This window comes from Molothrus aeneus, chromosome 7 (genome assembly GCF_037042795.1).
Source record: "Molothrus aeneus isolate 106 chromosome 7, BPBGC_Maene_1.0, whole genome shotgun sequence".
NCBI lineage: Eukaryota > Metazoa > Chordata > Aves > Passeriformes > Icteridae > Molothrus > Molothrus aeneus.
Window position 1 is genome coordinate 20,615,697 of NC_089652.1, and position 24,765 is coordinate 20,640,461.

Consider the following 24,765-nt stretch of genomic DNA (forward strand, 5'->3'; position numbering starts at 1 on the left):
AATACCCTTTTGTTTAATTGTAACAAAAATAATCTCAGTTAATCTGAAGAAAAATCATATGCACATTAGTATTGAAATTCCATGTAATCAAGTTAGGTTATTCAAAAAAATATGTATATTTTAGGAGAACTGTGACTTCTTAATCACACATAAAATTACATGAACACAGGTTTATTACTAATGACACAGAAATTCCAAACATAAACAAACTGATAAAAAGGTTTGTTATGATTCACAGAAGAATAAAAGAATTGAGCATTGTATTATGTGCCTCAAAGCAGAAAAATAACTTTTTTCATACAAAAAAAGCAAAACTGATTTGCATATTAAGGAGTACTTAAAAACCCACAATTTTTACTCAAGCTCTTTCAAGTTTGCTGCTCTAGGTAAAGCAAAGGTTAGTGTAGTCATTATTTGTTACCACATCTGCTTCAGCTCTGCTCACTCTATCTCAGGCACAAAGCCTCTCAGGATCAAACAAAACTGAAGTAAGCAAAGGGTTTTACCCTGCTGTCTGGGGTGCAGGCATCCTACCCTCATAATAGTCCCACACAGATTTTACTCTTGGATTTTGGATGACTGAACTCTTTCACCTGCAACTCTCACTGTAAGTTTACATCAAAATTGCCTTTCATGCATGTGTAGGAATCTCTACTGATTTCAGAATATAGATCTGATTTCGACCAGTAAAAAAGTAGGAGTGTATGAAACCTCTTGCTAAAAAATTCTTACCATACTTTTCAGTTATCTTATGGATAAGACTTTCTAGTGACAAAGTTGAACCAAAATATAAATAGATTTTACACGGCAAAAATATATCCATGTTCACAGAAATAGACATTTTATAAAAATTAGTTGCTCTTACCTACTATGGAGAGAATGACAACCACAAAATCAAAAATATTCCAACCTATAGTGAAGTAGTAATGACGAAGTGAAATCAATTTCAGGACAAATTCTCCAGTGAAAAGTACGATAAACACCAGGTTAATCCAATATAAAATGTTTTCCATTTCTTCACTCTGATCATCTGTTTCTACCATCATTGTGACCATGTTAAGGCAGATAAGTATCATGATACTGATATCAAATGCTTGTTTGGTTACAAAATCAAAGACCATGCCTTGGAATTTGTTCTGTTATAGCAGAAGAAAAAGAAAAAAAAAGGTATTTCAGATTAATAAGGCTTTTCTTATACATTTTCTTTTTTGCTTACAACTTATTTCAGCCTAAGGCATAATAGAAAAAATCCAATTTTTGAATAGATGTAAAAATAACAGAAAATATTTTTATTCTTACTGCTGGTCGAGGTATAGGTTTTTGTGGTTTCTTTGAACCCAATTTTTTCATTGCATTGTAGTATTTCTTCTGTTCTTCTGTCATGAAAATGTCTTGACCTCCAAAGTAAACCCAAGAGACAAAAACTGGTTACAATCATGTATCTTTATTGATTACTTATAAATAATACTAATGATCACATTCTCATCTGTGGGAAATTTTAGGATAGATATAAAAATCCTCTTTTATGATTTTTATATTAAGTATTAAGCTACAGAAAGTGTTGAATTCAGCAGCTGGAACACTGATACCTTTTCAGGCAGTGTTGACAAAACACAGACTAAAGAAGGTACAAATAAAGATAATACAATGTTTGTTATCAAAGTTCAGAAATCTATACTGCTGAGCTTTTTGACATGAAGGTAGTATAGCAAAGAGTTTTTATAGCTACATTTGGCTATTTCAGTGGTTAGCCTTTTTATGAGTCAATTAAGGCTTCAGTCTCAAATCCACATCTTTACAAAGATGACATTGAGTATTTCACTAACCATGGAGAGTCACAGATTGTCATTTGTCCATCTAACCCTCATCAAGACAAATTATAAGCTTTAATAATTTAATGTATTTACTATGCGGCACTTTAACTAATTTATCATAAAAAATATTAATAAAGTTGTCATCAGTGGACCAAAAATAAGAAATTTTAATGTTCTTTTCAGAATAATAATGAAGTACTTATCTTCTTTTTCTGCTGGTTGAAATTATCTATGATGACACCAATAAAAAGGTTCAAGGTAAAAAACGATCCAAAGATGATAAAGATGACAAAGTAAAGATACATGTACAGGTTATCTTCATACTTGGGCTGATCCAAAACCTGCAAAAAAGGCATAGAAACTACACATTAGTTTAACAATGAATACAAAATATTTGCTTGTGGAGATTTCATTGCTACAGGCACTTGGGAAACTGCACAGGATTGTGGAAGAGAGGCATCCAAGCCATGTTTAGACTAAGCATATTTTCTTGGTATAGCTATTCACCTTCACTATACTACAGCAGGCCTCCTGCTGTGAGTGCAGCTTACAAAAAAAAAAAAAGAAATGGAGCTTTACTAGTATAGTTTATTCAATTGTCTACTGAGAACTAGAGGAAAACTTGCACCAAGGGAACAAGGGGCAGGCCAAAGGGTAAGAAAATGCACAGATCTAATTAAAAATAAGCACTCTGCCTTAAAGAAAGCAGTCAGGCAGCTTGCAGAGCACAAGGAAAGTCTTAACTATAAATAAGATCAGTATTACAAAAAATCCCCCAAAAACCTCTCTGTGATGGTGTCTGTTTCCAAATATAAAGAATGGCTCAATGCATAATGAGAGGAGGAAAAGGTATTTCATGGCTACAGGTGTGTTGTAGGATTGGGGAATTTTGATTCAAGTGTACCATAGAGAAAATGGAATACAGTAGGACTGCTCCTCTGCTTACCTCATTTCTTGTATTTTTCCCACGATTTCCATTTTCTTTAACTACAAAATTATAGTAACTCTTTGTTCTTTTATTTTTACTGTAATTTCTGAAAGATGTTAAAATTACATTCTCAAATCTTGGAGCTCATACAATCAAAACAAATGGAGTCAAGGGACTATACTTACATTACGAGAATCCACAGCTGCGTACATGATATCCATCCATCCTTTAAATGTAGCCTATAAACAGAACACAGGTGTTTAGGTCACACTGTTCCTGGAAAATGCCTTGTCAGAAGCATTTTTTAGGAGCTGAAGACTAAGTGTTTTTAGTACTCATCATGAAAACCAGCATAGTGAAATCCTAATAGCTGACTCTTGCTTTCTATTGCATGTTTTATTCATGTACAGGAATTGCAAGCCAATTCTAATATCTGACTATAGAGGGGCAGCATCCATTAAGAACTCTTTTGTCTATTATGAGTAATATCTGGTGTAGAAGTTATTTTTTCTGTGCATGAGCATTAGAGGTTTACTTGATACAGATTCAAGGCAGCAGTCTATTACGTTTGAATTACATTTTTTTTCTCATAGTCAGTATATCCTCTAGGCTTTGTGTTACTTCTTCTGTAGAGTTATGGACTTATCTCACACTTCATAATTCAAACCAAGAATTGAGAAACAAAATTTCTAAATTAAAAAAAAAGAAGTAAAAAACTTTTTACTGTTGCAGGTAAACAACAGAGATACAGAAAGATAAACAGAAATTAAGGGCAGGTGACTTACCACTTGGAGCAGAGAAAGGTAACCAAGGCCTACATTGTCAAAGTTGACCTTCACATTCTTCCAGCGGGCAGTTTCGTTGTTTTGTATGAGCTCCTCACACTGACTAAAGTTGTTAATTTGGCTGATATCAAACCTCTCATCAGTTGTAGTGTTAACACAGTAGTAAAACTTTCCAGCAAATAGATTTACTCCCATGATACTAAATATCAGCCAGAATATAAGGCAAACAAGAAGCACATTCATAATAGATGGAATTGCTCCTAACAGTGCATTCACCACAACCTGGAGTACAAATGAAACCGAAGAGAGACACTGTAAGAACACAGGCACCAGGATCTTACAAATGCTTCACATGTAACATGCAATTATAATTCTAATATCTATGTTACAACTCAATTGTTGAGAGTAACAAGTCAGAAAAGCAGTATAGAGAAAAGATAAAATGCCAAACTTAATTAGAAGGAAAAATACAAATAGTAGCAAATGGGAGCTTTAAAGGATGGGTAAAATAAGAACCATTAAAATAAACTTTAAAAAAAAAGAGGAAAAGTAAGTATTTATCAGTGCTTTTTAGAATATTTACTTAATGTATATCTGCAAAACCATAATAATTATAATCACTGATTGAATCGAACAAACCAAATTTTTAATACTACATGTTTCCTGGATAAATCCAAGCAACTTCAAATCTATTTCTAAGCAAATTTCTAATTGAAATTAACTTTGAGGATTTTTAAAAATAAAACCAAGTAATGTATGCATGTTCTTTTGGATGTTTACGTTTAGAATTAAAAAGTGAAAATGTTCAAACCAGGAAAATTACTGAGTATCTGAACACACCAGAGCTGATAGTGTTAAGGCAACTGGCAGATAAAACTTGAAAAAGAGATTTGATTTAATTCCCAACTGAATTTTGGGAAAAATCAGGCTTCAGGAAAGAAAAATGTGAAAATGATTTCATGTGTGATGATGAGCAATGATTAAAAACATGCCAGAATGAAAATAAAACACAGAGGAAAATAAAATTTAGGAGAAAGTAGGTCCATTATGAATGAGAATTATTAATTTAATGATGGACTCAATGATGCTAAATTAATTAATTCCTATTTTAAATCTCTCTGTAAATAACTCTAAGAATATAGAACTGGTTAAGTATAGAGCACTGCCACCAACTTTGCCAAAACAACTGAAGCAGATCCTTAAAACTTAAAGATGTTTGCTTTTTCTTTTTTTAATGCAAAACACTAGCTATTACTTTGATAGGCTTTTTATACTTCATTTAGTATATATTATGTAAGTACTAGGACAGATCCTCTAGCATAATAAACTTATTGTTTCTGTTTGAAATACAAATATGTAATGAAGTTCTATGAAGTATTTTGGCATTACAGTTATATCTGCAACCAATACCATCCCTAGAATCAATTAATTATAAAATTAGAGATCCAGGTAGATAGGCTTTCATTCCTTGCCCTCTTACAGAACAGAAAATAAACCTTTTGAATATTAGATAGGTGATGAAGCATCATCACATGTACTACACACGTGATACATACTTTGGACAACATTTGAGAGCCTATAGGACTTCAGGGAATTAATTTTATTCCTTAAATTTAGGAACTGGATCAAATGTAAATTACTTTCAATGTAAATTACTCCATCACTTTATAAAAGCACAGAATGGTGCATGAAGTCTGAATATTCCAGGCTTTTTTGTTTGTTTGTACCTTTTTCCTACTTATTGTAAATCAAATATTTTAATAGGTCTTTATATCTAGTGTGGAAATTTAAAACAAATCAGAATATTTTCTTAATCATACTAAAAATCTCCTTTGCAATAACTGTTGTAAATTAACAAGGAAAAGTAATATAGAATTTTATAATTCAGCATCTGGGTTGAGAGGATTCCCTAACTGATGGATAAATCTCTTCTGTCTATTTCAACATTGCACTTTTATGTTGACAAGCTTGTACTCAGCACTGTGAACCACATGACTGTAGATATTGTTTGACCTAAGAAAAATGAACAGTCTAATAACTATGCTGAATTAGTTTAAATCAGAAAACCATGTACTCACTTATTTTTACAACAATTTCACTGGAATAATAAATGGCAAGGTCATTTTTTCCCAATTTGGGAATATTTTCCAAATATATTAGGTTTTTTTTAATTGAAAGTTATCTCAATTCTTTTAGTTAAAAATATTAGTAGATTTCTTAAATGTAATGATATCATCCATCAGGAACAATTTTTGAGATATAAAGGGATAGTTAATGAAGTGAAAATATTTGTCCTCGAGCTTTCAGTCTCAGTACACCCAAGAATTCTGTTCCTCTTTGTGCTGCAGCTGCAGGTCCAGTCATGTTCTTTCTTTAATTGCTGGATTTCTACAGCTGACCTACTTTCTCTGGTATTAGTCTGAGTCCTGAAGCTACAGAGAACCAGCTTGTGATACGAATCATTTGAAGACACTCAAAACATACATTGAGCATCACTGGAAACACTGATCCCAACACCTTCCAGCTTCCACCAGTAGTAAGTCTGTGAGAAAAAGAGGCTAGGCCTGACACCAAATGAAAGCAGGGGAAGCATAAGAAAGACATCAAACCCCTTGTTTTCTAGTTGAAAGAAAAAGGTATTAGTGCCTAGCACCATATAGAAGTGAGTGATACTGCTTGGGACAGAGCATGGACAAACTAATTATATTCCCACAGGCTATTTTAATGAAGTACCAAGTGCAAATTAAAGTATAACTTTCATAGCAATACCAGTGGTGGGAAGATGCAGGGAAAAAAATTAATTTTTTTCATAGGAGCAATTTTTTTCTTTTAATTACTAGTTTGTATGGGCACAAGTTGAAATCCTAGAGAATCGTACAGTGTGTTAAAAACTGTACATGTACTGAACAGAATTTCCTGCTTGTATATGGAAAGTGCTCAATGGAAGCAATTTAAGTGTCTATGCAAATATATGCATTGTACTGTATTGTCATATTTTCAGTTTCATACATGATAAATACCAATGGAATGATTATGTTATGAACAGACATATTGAATTTCCATGTATCAGACCTTAAAATAGTCTTATATCAATCTCTCCATCAACTTGAGCTACTGTATCTTTAAAGACACTAAACTTGGAATTAATTACTTTAAATAAGGCAAAATTCAGTACATCCATTGGAATATTTCAATGGTTAACTGCCTAACTAATGAAGTTATAGGTCATATTTCTAATCTTAAGTGATCTAACTTAATCTACTACTTTTTATTGCATTTTTTGCTAAACCCATAAATCTTCTCCTCATCTGGCAATGTACAAAGAGATACAGTTGGCAGATCAGGATCAAATGTGTAGATAAAGTTTACACCAACATGGAAGTCATGCGATTGACAATTATCCTTAAACCTTCATGACAAGGTTATTGGGTTTTTCCTTGCAACAATGAATTGCCACTTAAGCAATTCTATATAAAATTTGAAATATTTTTATTTTGAGTTTTTTGTTTTGGTAATCATTGTCATAAAAGAAACCCCAACAGCTAATATTATTTTAGTGAGATAATACTGATGCTTTAGACAGGTCTTACCTCTGATAGAAACATCCCAAATTTTCAAATTTGCTTTAGTAAAAGTCAAAAAAATTTTTGGAGGCAAAGAAATGCTATTTCCTGTTTGAATTCATAACATTTCATCAAAGCCCATTTCCTTTTTCACTGAAGTCTCTTCTCTTACTTTCCACACACAGAGAGCATGACATTTTCTTCAGAAGCTCTCCAGTTTGTAGTTGATTTGCAAATTAGCTAATCAGCTTATCACCTGGGGTGGCAAAGAATAGTGATCGCAGGAGGGAGCTCACACAAGGATCCCCTTTGATTATGGTGGGAGGGTTCCAGTTCAGGTGCATCTGCTGATGCCTACTATGGCAGTATGTCCAAGAGAGACAGATGGACCCTGAAGGTGCAAGCCAGACACCTTCCTGTGGCTGGAGCGAGAAATATCTACCATGTCTGGTTGTTCACTACTACCCTTGAGAGAAACATTTCTAGAGCTTTAGAGTCATGGCTGAGTACATCAGGTCTTTGTCCATTTCAGGACACTAAAGAAATGATTTAAACTGACCACTTTGACTTTGCACTGAAACAGACTGAACATGCCCTCTTGGGCAGCTGAGGGCCTTAGCTGTGGTAACTGATAGAGTGATAACAAACAGCTGGGGACAGTAACTTCTCAAATACACCAGCAAAAGTCTAATATGTTTTCAGGCTGCTTAGTGCTCTATAGATTATAATCAACATTTTACAATCAATACAGAAAGCAGTAAGCAACCAGAAATCATGAAACCAGCTCCACCTCTGATATGCTAGAAAAGTTTTCTTAAATAGAATGCAATCGTTCTAATATGAAAGAGAGAAGGTATTTTAATAGTGCTAATTTACTTATTAACATACAAATTAATTCTAAAACTTCTATTTCTAAAAGACATTCCCAATTTATATATACAGAATACTATGTTAAAAGATATAGACTATGTATGATAGTCTAAACTGGTACAAAATACACATGTGCATGCATACATGGATGTATGTGCATACACTTTTAAGAGGAAGTACTGGAACTTTTTTAAACTGTTCTGACTATAGCAGGATGTGTTTGTATAGGATAAATTCAGTAATATTGCATAGATCCATGCAGTTGATAAATCCTTGGGCCCTCCATGAAAGTATGAAAATGGGGAAAGGCCAAGGATCCTCATTAAGTAACAATATGTGCCATAACACATGAATTCATATAAGCAGATGAAGCCTTTGCTTATATGTTAGTGATAAATGTGAAATATAGAGGATGGTAGTGTAGCATTTCTGCATGGATTGGTCATTGATTATTCTGCATGCATTGTTTCCGTGGATGCATGCATTATTTCAGATTCTTTCACGTTGTCTTACCCTCATCCCTTCAAATCGCGACAAGGCTCTTAGAGGTCTCAAAGCTCTTAGTGTCCTAAGGGATTTAATCGCACCAAGTTCTGAGTAGCCCAAGGCATTAGCTGTTAAGCTAACCAAAGAGACCTACACAAAAACAGAAAGGCAATATTGCTCATTCATCTTATATCTTTCTGATACATATGGTGGGAATGATGTGTGCCCTGAACTTCTCAAGAAGATTCAAGGCTGGACCTCTTTCTCCAGGAAACCCTCTATAATGCAAAAAAATTTTTATGTCAGACAAAGTAGAATAAAAGGATATTCTAGGTACCTGTTGATGAAATCATGTTGATAGCATGGTATAAAAGTGCCTTCTATAGTCACATAAACCAGTCAACATTTGGTGGGATTTAAACAAAAATGAAGTCACATGCAGAAACAAAACACCCAAAAGCTGGGTGAATTGGAATGGACAATTTAGGTCAGGACTTCCCATGATATCTTCAGAACTTGATGAGAATGTAAACGCTCTCAAAAAACACATCCAGACCTTGCTTTTGGTCAAATGTAACTTTCTAGTGTCCAGAAAATCTTATTCAACAGCCATAGCTACCAGTGCTGTTCAGATTTAACAGGACTAATCAAGACTGAGAACCAACTGTTTGTTAGATAATGGTAGAAGCTTCACTGTTAGGCATATCCACACTTCATTACATTCCCTGTGACTCCTTTAACCACTTCATCAATCCTGGCTTGCATAACGCTGGTCTGGTCTGCAGGCAGATGAGTAAATAAACTAGAATAGCTGTAAAATAAATAATACAATTATCGTTCATCAATAATCCTTGGAAATATACTTCTAATAGCCATTGGGAAGAAACGTCCCTAATAGATCAAAAATAAAACATCGACCTTCTATTTATGTCTATTTAATGCCCTTCCCTTCCATCCTTCCTGCTCCCTCAATTCCTTCATCTCCAAATTGTTCTTTTTGGTTTTTTATGTCAATCCCCTGACAATAGATTAAAAATAATACTTCAGATATTTTTTTTTTAATTTAAAAAATGCACCAAGGTAAGGTTGACATGAAAAACTAATAAAGCTATTTATAAGGGTCACAGAAGTAACTAAACCACAGATAATCAAATAAGAATTAAATATTTGTTGAGAAATACAAGTTCTACTGGTCATGGCAGTTTACACATGGGATGATTGAGTTTTACAGAGGTACAGACTCAATCATAAAATACTATATGAGCATATAATCACATCTTATCACAGGATTTGCAATGTTGGTCTGGATTTACAAGGTATAGTGTTTTCCAAACTCTGTGTAGTAAAGACCTCCACTGTAGTTTTAGGGAGATATTTGGCAATTTCTATAGAATTCTGGTGCTTTTCGTAATGCACAATTAGGTGGTCTAAAACATACCCTAACTTGCATTCCATGGGAATTACATCTGTGGAACTGAGAGATAAATCAGGCTATTGGGGATGGAAGGGAAATGAACATCTGCTATATGGTCAAAGATCTGTAGTCTTCCATTCATGCTACCAAGTACTTTACATACATTGTTGAGCACGGAGACCTGAAATTACAATGCACTTCTCACCAGGTCTCCTTCAGACAATGTGTATCTGCTCCTTGGTAGTGCAGCCTTTGGAAAATCATGTGGGAACCCATTCTAGGGGGGCTCATCTATGGTTCTCTGAACTGTCTTTGAGGTCACCCCCATGATACAGTGAAAAGTGCAAGGGTACGGAATAGTACAATGGAACTGACAATTCCTAGCAGTATTTTCCTTTCATATTGCACAGAGGAAGTGACAGGACACTTACAGTAATTCATTAGAATGTTAGAAACAGTTTGAGAAATTGCTTCCATGTACAAAACAACTGAAGAGGATGAACAGCATCTTTTCTATACCATCAAAAAAAGATAGTAAAAAGCATAATTTCAAGAAAGAATTAAAACTTCATAAAACTAGAGAATTTTAAAAAAACATCTCTAGAGAAATAAGTATATCCAAATTTTTTTTTCAATTCTGAACAGAATTATAAACCATACCACCACACCAGTTAAAATAGAGTTTTTTGTTGAATAGAACAGAAATCTTATACTGAAAACATAATATTCTTTTTTTTTTAAGCTTATCGTACAGGACATGAAAAAGAATACATACATCAACAATCAGGAAGTCCAGCCAGCACCATGCATTAGTGAAATAGGTTTGAAAGCCATAAGCAACCCATTTTAAAAGCATTTCCAGAATGAAGATATAGGTGAAAACTTTGTCAGCATATTCCAGCATGGTCTTGATAGTTTTACGTTGCTCTATGTAGATATCTTCAAATGCCTGGAAACAAATTAAAATGAAGTTTGAAGAGCGGTCCTACAGTAAGTTTTGTGTATTGCTGTTCAGCTCAGCTGAAAGATGAATATTGTTTGGACCCAGCCTTATTAAAAGTATTAAGTGAAAGCCGAAGTTATACTTGGTGGAAAGACACGTGCCTTATCATCATGTATATTTTTTCAATTCAAATTTTTTCCTGGCCATTCCTATAGGACAGTGCAAATTGTGAAGACATTTAATTATATCTTGCAGATATATATTTATATTAGAACATATATTCATTTGACATCAAATTCTAATTTGTTACCTGTAGCTATGTGATTAACTGTAATTTTAAATGCTTGCTGTTTAAAATCACAATAGTCACAATAGTTCCACACTTAATTTACCAGAGCACCGCTGCTGAGAAGAATCATGAAGACTATGAAGGTCTCAAACCAGTTGTGTTCAACAATCTTATAGCAGGTTTTCCTAAGATTCCACCAGATTTTCCCCTTTCCTTCTTCTACACTGACTTGACAGCATTTGAATCTCCGTACGCACCCTAAATGTGACAATAAATTTTCAGATGTCAGAATAAAGTAAATATTTATTAATAATCACAATGAATGGTAATCATTTGACTTATTTCTTATCATAGCGCTGGTGCATTAGATCCTTATAATTCCTCTTTGACCATTTTTTTTTAGTATTTGAATTTAAATCGTTGTATCTTTTGCAATACCTTCCAAAGAGAGAGAACACACAAGAACAGTAAATTTATGGCAGGAACTCTGAAAGAGTGACTAATACTATCAGATATTACAACTATAATCACTAAACTTCTTTTGATTTTGAATAAAAAGAGAGTCCTGCACGAATCTACACAACTAGGTCTATTTATCTTGCCTTTGTTTTGCTTTGCCTACCTTCTGTAAAACAAGCTTCTGGCTCTAGAACTTCTTCTGGTTCTGCTTCTGGCTGTTCACCTTCTGGAGGTAGTCCAATATCAACTGTGCTTCCTTCTGATGAACTGGATGCATTCAATTTCTGTGAATGAAACCCCACATAATTATTTTTTCCAGTTTTATTATTTTGAATAGAAATTTATGTTGTAAATGTTTATCAAAATATTTTGAATGTATTCAGTGCTGTGATACTAAAATAACTTCTTATCTACAATCTACAATGCCAAATTGCTCTACTACAGGTGAGGTCACAAGATTAGAAACTACATAATGTGCATTTTCCCTATTTAAAATATTTTGGTATTTTCATACAAGGAATTGCTGAAATTAGTGGAGTATTATTCTGAGCCACACGTAAGAATTTTGAAGTGAAATTTCAGTAAGCTAAGAATGGGTACTTTCCACATTTTGTACTGTTTAATTATTCCAATCATGTGGCTGCATTTTAGGTTACACTTTAGATAACATGTGTTAATACAAATAAATTTCCAAAATCATGACCAAACCAACAGCAAGCTTCACAGATGTATTTTCATGCCTCAAGTCTGTAAAAAGCTAAATCTAAAGTTTTAATGTAATGTTTTCATTATTATTGACATGAAAACACATATTATGAGTTTTATAGGATAATTTAATTATCTTTATTTCCAAAAGAGCAGCACATTACTTTAGGAGCAGTAGCTGATATTTTGCATACTCACTTGCCAACGCATTTTCTGAATTTATTGTGCATTTTGAAACTACTTATTACTTTGGTACAGTACACATAGATGTCCAATTACTATAAAAGGCTAAAAAAATTTGAATGACAAAAGTTAAAACAAATTCTTTTAAAACAATGTTGTAATAAAATAATACTGCATCAATAATCATACCAACATTATAATCCAAACCTTAAAAATTATTCTTTCACACCATCATATGATGCTGGCAACAGACAAATATGAGTACTATAATAAGTAAAAGTAGTTTGATTACAGCATTCTATGACTCTTCTAATGTTATCACTATATGGAGTATAACATCAGTAAAATGGCTGCATTGATAAGTAGCTAATCTTATAAAGGGAATGATGTAAGCAGATTTAGAATAGAGTCTATAGGGAATTAATATTAGACAGAGATGTTATATGATAACATTTAAGATATATATTTTTGCTGACACTTAAATCTGAAGTTAGAGGCATTATTCCTTTAAAACAGTTCTGAGTAGCTTCAAATTCTATACAGTTTTTGTAAAGGAAATGTAAACAGTATTAGTCTGCAGATACAAAAAGTAACTTGAAACATTTAATGGAATTTTACATAGCAACAAATATTCAGTTTGTTCTTCAAACAAAAAGAAGATTTATGTCTTTCTCCCCCATTCTGATTCTGTTGAATCACACTGACAGTATATTGCGTTGTGATTCTGACATAAGCTTAACTTTGATTTTTGTGTACCATGGTTCACTATAGAGCACATTTCAGAGGAAGGCTGAACAAATGGAAACATGTATTGGAGGGTGTATTATGCACCTAGTTTCAGTGATATCTGCACACCCATTTCATCTATGCTTTTTTTAATTTCCCAGCTTAGAAATTCATATCTCATATTTCTGCATGAGTATAAACACCTGTTGAGGTCAGGCCCAATGTACAAAGAGATGGATGCACACTTCTCTGCAGATCATTTTTGACAAATTTCAGATTGCAATATGTTTGAATTATAGATAACGCATGGCAGTTTGGTCATTGTGGAATACTGCCTCTAAAATGGAGAAACTAGAAAGTATGGGATAAATACTGTAGTCACCAAGTAAGGACCACAGCATTTAAACATCAGTGGAAGTCAATCATCAGTTTGAGGAAAAGCCAGAAATACCATAAATGTAAGGTACATTAAAAAAAAATTACAGATTATGTTAAAAATTACCATTTATCAATACAATACAGTAAATCATTTTAAAACTGAGAAGTGACTGTTTTTATTACATAGTGTTTTCTTAAAATGTTGCTTGCATCATTCCAATCTGGAGAGCATTTCTAGCAGAATGCTGTAGGAGTAGCAGAGCAAACAAAAATTATGAACTGGCTGAACCATAAGTTTGAAAGACATACTGTCCATTCTTTTACAGGAAAATGAAGAGTTCAGTGACTCAGATATTATGCAGTTAGTTTAATGAGCAAAAGAGGGTAATGAATTCCTATTTTTTGCTTAAGACTAACAGTTAACTCAACATGGAAGATTAGATATAGCTACTATAAGGAGAGATCACAAATATCAGATAGAAAGGTAAAAAATTAACAATAGAATAGTAAATTATCAGGAACATCAAAAAGACAACTTTATGTGGGGCACTGTGTATGGTGAGATGTATCTTTCAAGTCTCCTCTCAATAAAAATCTGCTATGCTTAATTTACAGAGCTGTAACAATAATCACAGGAGTTAAACTGAACAGAAAAATCCTAAATTGAATTAACAGCAGCTGATACTAGAAATGCAACTATTAAATGCCTCATTCCTGAGAACTCAGTTACTCTTCTGCTGATGTAATGGAGTATTTCCTTAGCATGCTGCTCTATTATACCTGAATTTGGCCCCAACCAGATTGTATATAAAGAAAAATATTACAAAAATTAATCAATAAATTCAGTCTGCAAAAGTTCAGCATCATTTGAGAAAGAACAAAAACTAGAAATTTTCAACAGTATAATTTCTTTTTTCATTTTTCTTTGTTATTTTTAACATTGAATTTATTGTAAGGCATTATGTACAAAATTTATAAAATTTCGTATGCATTAGAAACAGCTAGAAAGATTTTATGATACAACATCTCAAGATTTTATCAACTCAATTAAGTTCAGTATGCTTGGAAAACTTTTCATTAACATTTACATATTTCCACAGCAAACTTATGCTCTGGCATAAAGCAACTGACTCAGGGACTTTGTACTGATTTCTATATATTCAACACAACATGACCTGGCAATGGATGATGTTATTGCTATCATGTTTTTCCATGCCTTAATACATAGGAAGACTTTTTCTAGCACTTACTGTGACTTACCAGTGTTCACACATATGGAATCCAGCTGGCTAGCTAGACTACCCCAACTGCAGACCCTGATATGTTAGGTATGTAGCATATATCCCAGTTCTTCACCTAAACATATCTGAAAGTTACCTTTGTACCTGGTAAATTGCTCTCTGCTTACCAGCATTACAAAAACTGAATTTAGGCAATTTACTTAACATTAGCTTTTTAAAAAAATGAACCTATAGAAACAAGATAATAACCAAACCCAAGCATTAGCTTTGATCTAATAGTAAGTCCATTTTAAGCTTTTTGTTATACCATGAGTCTAGATTTCAAAAGGATTCAGTCATGCAGATTATAAGAGATTTATCAGGATCAAGCATTAGACACTCTTTGAGAGTTATGAGGATAGAAATTTTCTGAAAAGTATGCTAAGAAAATTATTCTCAGAAAAATCTGTTTTTCAAAACCTTAAAATGTACATACTCTACGTCCTTTTCGACGAAAACAGCAAGGGGACAAAAGTAGTTAGATGTTTCTAAAGCAGCAGTATACTGATTATCCTAGAGATTTAAATATCTTTTACATCACATGTACCAACAGCCTTGCCAGACATGCTTTAGTCAGCAATACAGAACAGTATGAGATACAGATTTTAATTCAGCTTTCAAGATAGGAAAGCAGCTCGCCTATCAGAGAAGCATTGCAAAAAGCAGCAGCCAAGATTAGGTCAGGAAGTTTTTGACATAATTACTTTCTGAACCTTGACAACATCGCATAGATTCATACAATTCTGCTTCACTTACAGCCAGGCCACTTCTAACATTTCTTTGTTTGTTCCAAAGATGATTATCTGAGAGTAGATGGACAGCTCTTAGCTTAACATTTTTAACAAAGGCTGAAATTTCATGATTGGCCAGGATGCCACTAATAGATGTTGAAATCATAATTTAAGGGATTGAAGGAGCAAAGAGCAGGACAGACATAAACAGAAAGATGGCGCCAAGAGAAACCACCATTTTGATTTTGCTTTCAATTTCCTTTCCTCCCAAATACCTGTGAAAATACTAAATAATGGAAATTAAATTGGTTTTATTTTCTCAGTGCTGTCTGGATGTCAGTATGAAAATGAAATGTTCTATGATATAAATGGCAATATTATATCCAAGCTATCCAGTCTTTTTCAGTATGGTTATATCACCTATAAAATCTTCAAGGTGGTAGATATCTTTGTGATTCCACTGGTGTAATTAGGTGGAATCTGGATTTCACTCTTTCTAATGCTTATACAATAAGGCAGAATACTCCTTAAGTATAAAAATCCAGAACACTGTAAATCAAAGCAAAACAATTTTGTGGTGATTATTGGTTGCAAAAAGTGAAAAAACCCAGTATCTCTAAATTATAGTCCACTCTGGACTTTATTGATATTCATAATTCCTTTGATCTATTTATTAATGAGAATTTATTTAATGAAAATATTTGCAAAAAAGTTGTATGAAAGCAAAAGCATTTTAAGTAGCAGTGGAAATATGTTCCAGTGGGAAAAAGCTCTCCTACTAGTACCTACTTTAAACGGCTCTTTAATTCATACAAGCAATAATGAAAGGATATTTCTGAAATAGAGTAAGGGAACAACTGTTTGCAAATATTAATTAAGGAAACTTTCGTTAACTCTAACATTAACAACTTAATATCATCCACAGTGAATCACAATATGCTAATACAATGTTACCAATTCTCAATACAAAGCCTAAATTCTTCAGAGTATCAAGGGATTTTAAATAATGAATATTTTAAAATCAAAATACATCTTAGCAGAATAATTATTCTTTACAAAATATAAGAGGAAAAGCTCTGGAGTAAGTATGTTTTAATTCCACTGATTTACAAAACTGAAAGCAGTAACTGTGGTATTGTAAATATTATGGCATTATTTAAGATGTGAAATGTAAATCACACTGAAGCTGAGGAACTTCTGCACATTTTGATCCAAACTCAGTAGTTTATTTACTTGAATGCTAAACTTTGTCTATTACTGATGAGATGAGAATAAGTTTCTCAAGGCAGACAATTTTATCTATTTGGGGAGGTAATCATTTTTTGACCATAAATTGAAGAGCTATAATAAGATTGATTTGGGCCATATCGTTCAATCAGTGTTCTCTTTGCACCTCTAAACCTAAGTGTGAGCGTAAGTAAGAGCAGAACTGATCTCTGAATGTTTAACCAGCCAAATAACAGTTTTGTATGAATTCTTTCAACCAAATTACGGTCACATGCTTTGACTGAAGAAATTAAATTAATTTCATGCTTAATGGTGCTCCGAGTACTGCATATTAATCTCCAAAATAATGAAATGCTTATACAAGTACTAAAGAAAAGCACTTCTAAAAAAAAAGTGAAAATAAAAACATGACTATGATGAGTATGCAGGTTACCTCCATTATAAGTTAAAAGACAATAATATGAAAGTTTTCTAAAACAGTTAGCAGCTTTTCATTATCAACACAATTTACAGATGGACTAATATATAAATATAAGCTTCTGATGAGAAATGTGGCATATGTGTTACATATCCTGCCTTCCCTCAAAGCAAAAGAAAACCCTTCAAACACAGAATCCTGAATTCTTTATCATCAAGATTAGGAGAGGTACATAGCATGCACTGCAAAATACTATTAAAGTATTATGGAGAGGACCAGAACCACAGAAATCCTGGGGCTGCCGCTCTTGCCTGCCCATGCTGTGATGCGAGTCCTGTGGCTCAGCAGGGAGCAGCTGTGCATGTTGGTACTTATTGCAATGAATGGGACAGGATCATAGCTGAAGAGCATGCAGGCCAGTCAATATTGGCTAAAAGGTGATTAAATAGGATATAGAGAGATGTATAACTTGCTTAGGTAACCTGTGTAAAACTGGTGACACGATGCTCTGCCTCGCTAAAAGGCACCAGAGCTGCCCGCTTGACTGATCCAGCTTGGTTCTACTCCTGTGAGAAGTAAGAACGGTAGGAAATGAAGTTCAGGACACAGCACCTCTGGTTTTTTGCACTGAATATTGCTTAGAGTAAAATATACATTATTAATGTGTCTGCAACAGCATTAGGAGAGCCCATTTTCTTCAAAGCATTGAAAAATATTTTTTCATTGGTATATCTTGGAGTTATTATTGGCCTATAAGGTACATTTAACATAAATTAATTATTATTACCCACTATTATGATTATTTGAACTAATTATTATACAGTCATACAGGTACTACAAAATTTTCCATATAAACCATCCTCACAGTACTTTAAAACCTAAAATGGAAAAAATATATTTATAGTTTCTACACTACATAGCAGTACTGCAGCTCAGATCCACAGACCTTTATTTATAGGACAATGGACTCAGCACAGTGTTCCCACAATTATTAATGGCCTACTTCCATGATAAAGTTTTATTTAGTATTTTTTCTCTAATTTCCTTATTATACTGTATTCACCCACTGACATCCTTAGGGACACAATGTTTTTATAATTAAATTTATTTTAGGTTTCAGTAACTTTCTAGAAAATTCCTTGTTAATTCACACCTACTAAGTATGTACAACATTTTATGTATTGTTTCTACAAAGGCATAATCTAGTTAACATTTCTATCAAACTACTGGAAAGATACATGTGCTATAATAAAGAATTCACCAAACATTAACATGCTTAATTAAAACTTGCTAAGAAATAATAATTGTTTTGTTGGAATTCAGCTTATTGCCCTATACAACAGTGAATACATGGGCTTGGTTGTAGACACAGAAGCAAGCAGAAGCACACAGACACACACTCATCAGCATCTGGCTATCCTGTACAGTGTCCTCATAGCACCTGGATGCCTCAGCTGCCTTTCATCTGAAAATCTGCTAATTGAACACAATTTGATGGCAGTTCCTGACTTAGATTTTTTCATTTGTGGTGTAAGCAATGAAGTGACGGCAAATCAACTTGGCAACAGCAGTGTCATATAAACAAGAAAACAAGAGAGGCCAGAAATACAAGGCACATTATGGCATGGCAATGAAGAGGAAACGTTATTAAAAGCCATTTGTAGTCAATTTTTTAATTTAAAAAATGCCTTCTTTTCCTATTGAACATTTTCATTACAAGAGTGTTGGTCATATGACTAATAAGCCAACACTCCACTATATCATAAACCATGGTGGTTAAGAGTATCAAGTGAAGAGTAGGAACTAGGATTAAGATTTTAATGCTGTTGTGTCATGCTTCTGTGACTCAAACCTACTTGAACTTTAGGCACTTTTCTAAGAAATATGCTCACAATCTTTGCTTACTGCTGTGTCTCTCTTGAAAATCCCTGAAACTGATAAACATTCTCTTCATTTTTTCACCTTCAGCATCTGCATTAGCAAGAAATTTTGGCCCCAAATATACTGAGCAGAGTTTCAAACTTGGCCAGTTGGAGCTGTTTGGCACTAGCTCATCCCTGACTTAATATGCATTTCTTTGTCTTATCACCTGTTTGCAGTTCCTGAAGCACAACAGCATTAAGGGCCTCCAAGAATGCAATGAAGACACTGTTTTCTTTTAAATATGGTAGGTGGTGTAGAAAGCCTTTCTTTTATGGTGGAAGCTTAATGACTGGAGTTCATGCCTCAAATGTGAGATAATCTGCTTTAAAACTTTTCCTATAGGAAGTCAATATTTCTGTCATCTTGTAGAACAACCCAGTGAGGGTCCTTCCGTGGAGAGAAAAGAAAGATTTGGCTGATGAATACAGTCAGCAGTCACATCATCCAGTGATACAGTGACGTAAGAGATGCACCATTGTCATACTCAGCCCTGCTAACCACCAGCACAGAGGTTTGTGTAAAGCTCACCCTCCACCTCTCCTACTGACAAACTGCTCTTGTGCAATAAAGAACAGAGCAACTGAAGGTTAAACTTCAACTGATTTGTTCTACACCCAAGTACTGGTTTCGAAGAGAAAGATAAATATTAAAACAATGAATCTGAAAAAAAAATATTTTATAAGAATAATAAAGACATTTGTGGTAAGAAACAAGAAAATATGACTAAATGTGTAATGCAGTTGGTACAGAAAAGGATCTTAGGCAGAAGATTACTAGAATCTTACCCATATTTATACTCTCAAATTCAAGTAAGAAAAAATCACTAATGAAAGCCTTTATGTTAGTTTATGTCTACCCCACAGCATGCAATACTGTTTAAAAATACCCATGCTAATGCTGAATGAACTAGCATCAGTACTAAGCATTGCACAGACTTACTCCACTTGAGCTGATGTGCCTCCACCACTTTCAGTTGCGCAGGACAAAGCAGTGGGTTAATAATACACACACAATAATAATGCCTTGGCATCCTCTATAACTCTCAGTCCTAGATTGGATGTATCCTCTTGGCACCACCTTGTGCCAGAAAGAGGTACATTTTATTAGTCTCAGTAGGTAACACATTCAAATATCTTAAAGCTTTGAAAATAACAATGAGTAATCAAAAGAAAGGATCTTATACTAGGATATTAAGCTTTGTAACTTTTTTGCCATAAGGCCATTACTTCACTTCAATGGTTCTGCAACCATCAGCTGGATTATAAGTGATTTATTTGACATTGTTTAGTGATGCTAGTCCAGTATTCAAATGTATCTATGATGTATATGGATGTATTTTTCACTATATAAAAAAAGGTTAAAACATCAGAATGAACTGTTAAAAAAGCAGATTAAAAAATAAACTGCTCTAATGAAATAAGCATGGAGAAATTTCCACCAGCCAGACACACTTCATATGACTTCAGGTATCCAGGACTATTAAACTGGTTCCTTTGCTTGTTAAGGATTTAACTAAACAAAATAGAAAAAAAAATTAATTTTCTAAAACCTTTTCTTACGTATCTTGATTGTTACTGTAAGTGCAATATTGTATCACCATCATTCAAAACTCACAACCTTACATCAATTTACCTTAAACAACATTACAAGTTTGTATATGCTTTTGTAAAAGAATTAAAGAAAGAGTTGAATTCAACACTCAGAGAAAAAAAAAAAAAAAAGAAAAGTATCAGAGTATTTTAAAGTTAGAAATAGGCTTACCTCTTTGCTTTCTTCCAGGTCTGACTCACTGCTGAACTCCTCTGTGTTTAAATTTTCAAAATCTGATTCTCCAACAGCAATGGGCACTGTCACGGTGAGACTTGGGTTGTTTATGAATGACATGTAATCACTTTCATCAACAACATATTTTTCCACACTGCTGCCTATGCCACTGGTCGTTCCATTCCCGTCCTTGAGATAGGCAAGGTTTTTACCTATGTCTACTATTGTATGGTTGGAAATACAGCTGTCTTTTTTATTGTTTAGGTCTTCCAGAGGTTTGATTTCATCTAAAGCTTTCTGTTTTCTAACAAAGGCTTTTTGGATGAATTCACGCACTTTCCTCTTCACATAATCTATGCCTTTCTGAATCCTTGCCACAGCAATCTGGAGATTGTTCATTTCATTATCGTCATCGGTAGCAGCAAGGTTGTCTGAACTAAATGAGCTCAGCAGCAAGGCCAGAAATAGGTTGAGTACCTAAAATAAAATAAGGAAAAAATTACTCTTATTTTTAAGTCATAAAAGATATGTCATTAAAAGTTTTTCAATATGAGATAATTTTTATTTCACATGTAACACTTTATTTCTATGCACCTTCCTGCTATTCTTTTCAGTTTATAATCCCTGTCCCCAACATTATATTATCTTGACAAAAGCAGTTTCAGCTGGTTTAACTGCACTAATACAGGTAAAAATCTGAGCTATTCCTTGACTGTCTCCTCCACAATCTGCAGTAGTACAGATCTGCTCCTCAACATGGAGAAAGACATAAAAAGGCAGAATACAAGATAATGCAGTGATTTATGCAAGCTGTGCCCACTGTAGTGTTCATAGGACAGTGGAATGTAGGCAAATGCCAGTCCTCTACAGTGCAACAGACCATAGCTCTAGTATCTCTAATTCAGAATATAGTAAAATTTTGTATTTGGCAAGTATACATGAGTCTATCTTCATCCTGGGCAGGCACACTAGCTAAGAGATAGAGTCCCCAGATGTGGTACACCTCAATTTCAAGAAACTATTTCATCTCAGTTTCAAGCAGCTATTTCAGACTTTCTTGCATGACATTTTACAAACATACAAGAGAAATTTGGATTGCATGCAATTATGACAGACCATGTGCAAAACTGATTAAAAAGAATTTAATTAAAAAGCAGTTAAATTATGTTTGTCAGTTCTTCCTGTTATGCCACAGTACTCACATTACTCTGATGATACTTGGTAGTGATGACTGTGGATAAGCATATTTATAAAATTTGTGGATCATACTAAAAAGAAAAAGGATGCCAGCCCTCAAGGAGAAAGAACTACAAATAATATAATCATGGTTTATGGCAAGTTAGTGAAATTATTCAAAATCAATATTTTGTTTAATTCTGAAGTACTGTTGTGGAAAGGATTGTTAAGAAAAATGAAAAGTATATATACAGAAAGTGTGAAAACTGGCAAAGTGGAAGCACTGCAGAAAGGGGTATAGAAGCTGCATCAGGAAAGCAATGTTGGTACAGAAATTTCATGTGTCTTTTGGGGAGGTACTACAATGAATGCTCAGTGTAAGAAAAGAAAGTATCATTATTCAACATTATTCAGTACTTGTGTCTTTATTAAAAATGTTACTTGGGAAGAATTCAGAAGCCACTAGCAAAAGGGATAAGCCATTTACAAATCATCACTTATGAGAAAAAAATTGAAGAGTCAGGCTTGTTTTGTTTCCCAGAGAAATGACTGAAAGTGGAAACAGTAAGCTTTTAATTATTATAAATGTTGTCATAAAAACCAGCAGTTTTCCATCAATATTGAGATAATTTAGTTCACTTGACTGTAAAAGGTGATTTAAATTAGATGGTTTTTTAAAAGGCACTCTTAACTGTAAGTACAATTCAGCACTGCCCTTATTAAAGAGGTTATATACTTACTGAGATTTAAAAGAAAAATAGACAAACATTTTTCATAGATAATCAAGGTATATTTGAACCTGGTGTACAGAAAGGGCAAGTGAAATACATGATTTCCTGAAGTCCTTCTCTAGTTTTCATTTTAGATTTCTAAATCATGAAAAACAAGAGATATGTCCTAAGAGTTTAAAAAATCTCCACTAATTACATACCACTAGGTTTCCAATCACCATGACCATCATGAAGACTGTAAGGCACATGGTTTGGCCTGCAACCTCCATGCAGTCCCACATGGTTTCTATCCATTCTCCACACAGCACTCGGAATACAATCAGGAAAGAGTGGAAAAAGTCGTGCATGTGCCAGCGAGGCAGTTCACAGTCACTGGAGATCTTGCAGACGCATTCCTTGTAGCTCTTCCCAAAGAGCTGCATCCCAACCACAGCGAAAATGAACACAATGATGGCCAGCACCAGGGTCAGATTCCCCAGAGCCCCCACTGAGTTGCCAATAATCTTAATCAGCATATTTAGGGTTGGCCAAGATTTTGCCAATTTGAAAACTCGAAGCTGCAAAACAGAAGAATGGTATATAGTTCTTCGTTATCTAATTATAATGAAATTGCTGCTATATATTGCATACTTCAGTTACCATGTGTCTACATCATATCTCTTGTAATCTTTTGAAGTTTTAGTTCCAAAATTTCTGATTCCAGTTCTTTGTACAATACTACACATCAGCAGTGTTAAGTCCTGATTCAAGTGATTAGAAATCAAAAATAGTATCTCTATGCTCATTTCAATTACATTGAAATTATCACAAAGACTCCTATTCAGACTTTGACTCTTTGGATGACTTTAGGTATTTATAAATAAGTTTTACTTGTTAAAGAAGTTGGACAAAACAGTCTTTCTCCTGTAAACTCTGAGAAAATATTACTAAAAATAAATGAGCACATATAAAATGTGATCCGTTTAACAGGACCATTATAGTCACTTCCGGATTCTTTCAACTTAACAGGCAGTGAGATGGAGGAAATGGTTTTCCTAAAAAGAGAAACAAGCTAGAGTTGTTAATGACAGACATAAAAGTGACTTGCAAGTATCTTTAACAACATATTTTCTGTCTTTTAAAATAAATGTAATGTGTTTTACAAAGCTTGTCATGCAACATTGAGAAAAACAAGGGAAAGTATATTAATAAGTACAACATAAACCAGACAAAAATTAAATTCTTGGAAAGATACAGCAATTGTTCAGACAGAGAAGAATACTAAACTGAAGATAAAACTAAATATTATTTCATGCGATGATTTTATTTCATAAAGAAAATATGACATAAAAACAACTTGACATAAATGTCAAGTTAAAACCAGAATCTACTACTGAGAGAGAAGTCAATCCAGACAGATTTTAGACTTCAGGCAAAGTACAATGTAATGCTATGCAGATAACCAGAAAAAACTTATTTAAACCCCCTTATTTTTTAAAGGGGATGTATTTAACCTTCATTTCAAGTTAATTTTTTTTTTATTTAAGGCAGAAGTTGATCTTGATGACCAGGAACTCTAGCTTCATGTCTCTCACTGTATAGGTCTTTTCAGAAGAGTGTTTGGACACTGAATTGCATGCTAGCCTAGTCTGCAAGAAAACCAAGGTTTTTCAAGTTCCTGTTCATGAAAGAGATCTCTAATAACAGACAGAGATGCTGTAGTGATTTCTGAGCAGAAAAGCTGTCAGACAGCAGATAGACCCTTGCAGAGGATGGTACAGAGAAGGCTGGCAGGGAGGAAAAGTCCCTGGACAATGAAAAATCTTAACACTACTCTCTTGTAAAACTAACCAATAAAGGCAATTGGTAATGGAAGTCTATAAGCTAAAATTGTCAATCAACTTTTATTAATCAACTCATTATTCACCAAGCAATTCACTAATCTTCAGTCACATGTAGCATAGGCCCTGTGGCTCTTGAAATTTTTTACTCC

General features: G+C 33.8%; 1 protein-coding gene across 6 annotated transcripts in view; it reads right to left on the reverse strand.

Moving 5' to 3' along the window:
• Positions 1-24,765, reverse strand: part of SCN2A (sodium voltage-gated channel alpha subunit 2) — a 73,507-nt gene that overhangs the window by 3,581 nt on the left and 45,161 nt on the right. For all 6 annotated transcript variants that reach the window (XM_066553929.1, XM_066553925.1, XM_066553930.1 and 3 more), the window contains 11 exons: positions 22,994-23,350; positions 20,884-21,363; positions 11,715-11,835; positions 11,196-11,350; positions 10,636-10,809; positions 8,474-8,596; positions 3,528-3,809; positions 2,928-2,981; positions 2,018-2,155; positions 1,300-1,404; positions 866-1,136 (listed from right to left, as the gene is read on the reverse strand). In XM_066553929.1, coding sequence (XP_066410026.1) covers positions 866-1,136; positions 1,300-1,404; positions 2,018-2,155; positions 2,928-2,981; positions 3,528-3,809; positions 8,474-8,596; positions 10,636-10,809; positions 11,196-11,350; positions 11,715-11,835; positions 20,884-21,363; positions 22,994-23,350 — 2,260 coding nt within the window. The remainder of the gene's footprint in view (positions 1-865; positions 1,137-1,299; positions 1,405-2,017; positions 2,156-2,927; positions 2,982-3,527; positions 3,810-8,473; positions 8,597-10,635; positions 10,810-11,195; positions 11,351-11,714; positions 11,836-20,883; positions 21,364-22,993; positions 23,351-24,765) is intronic.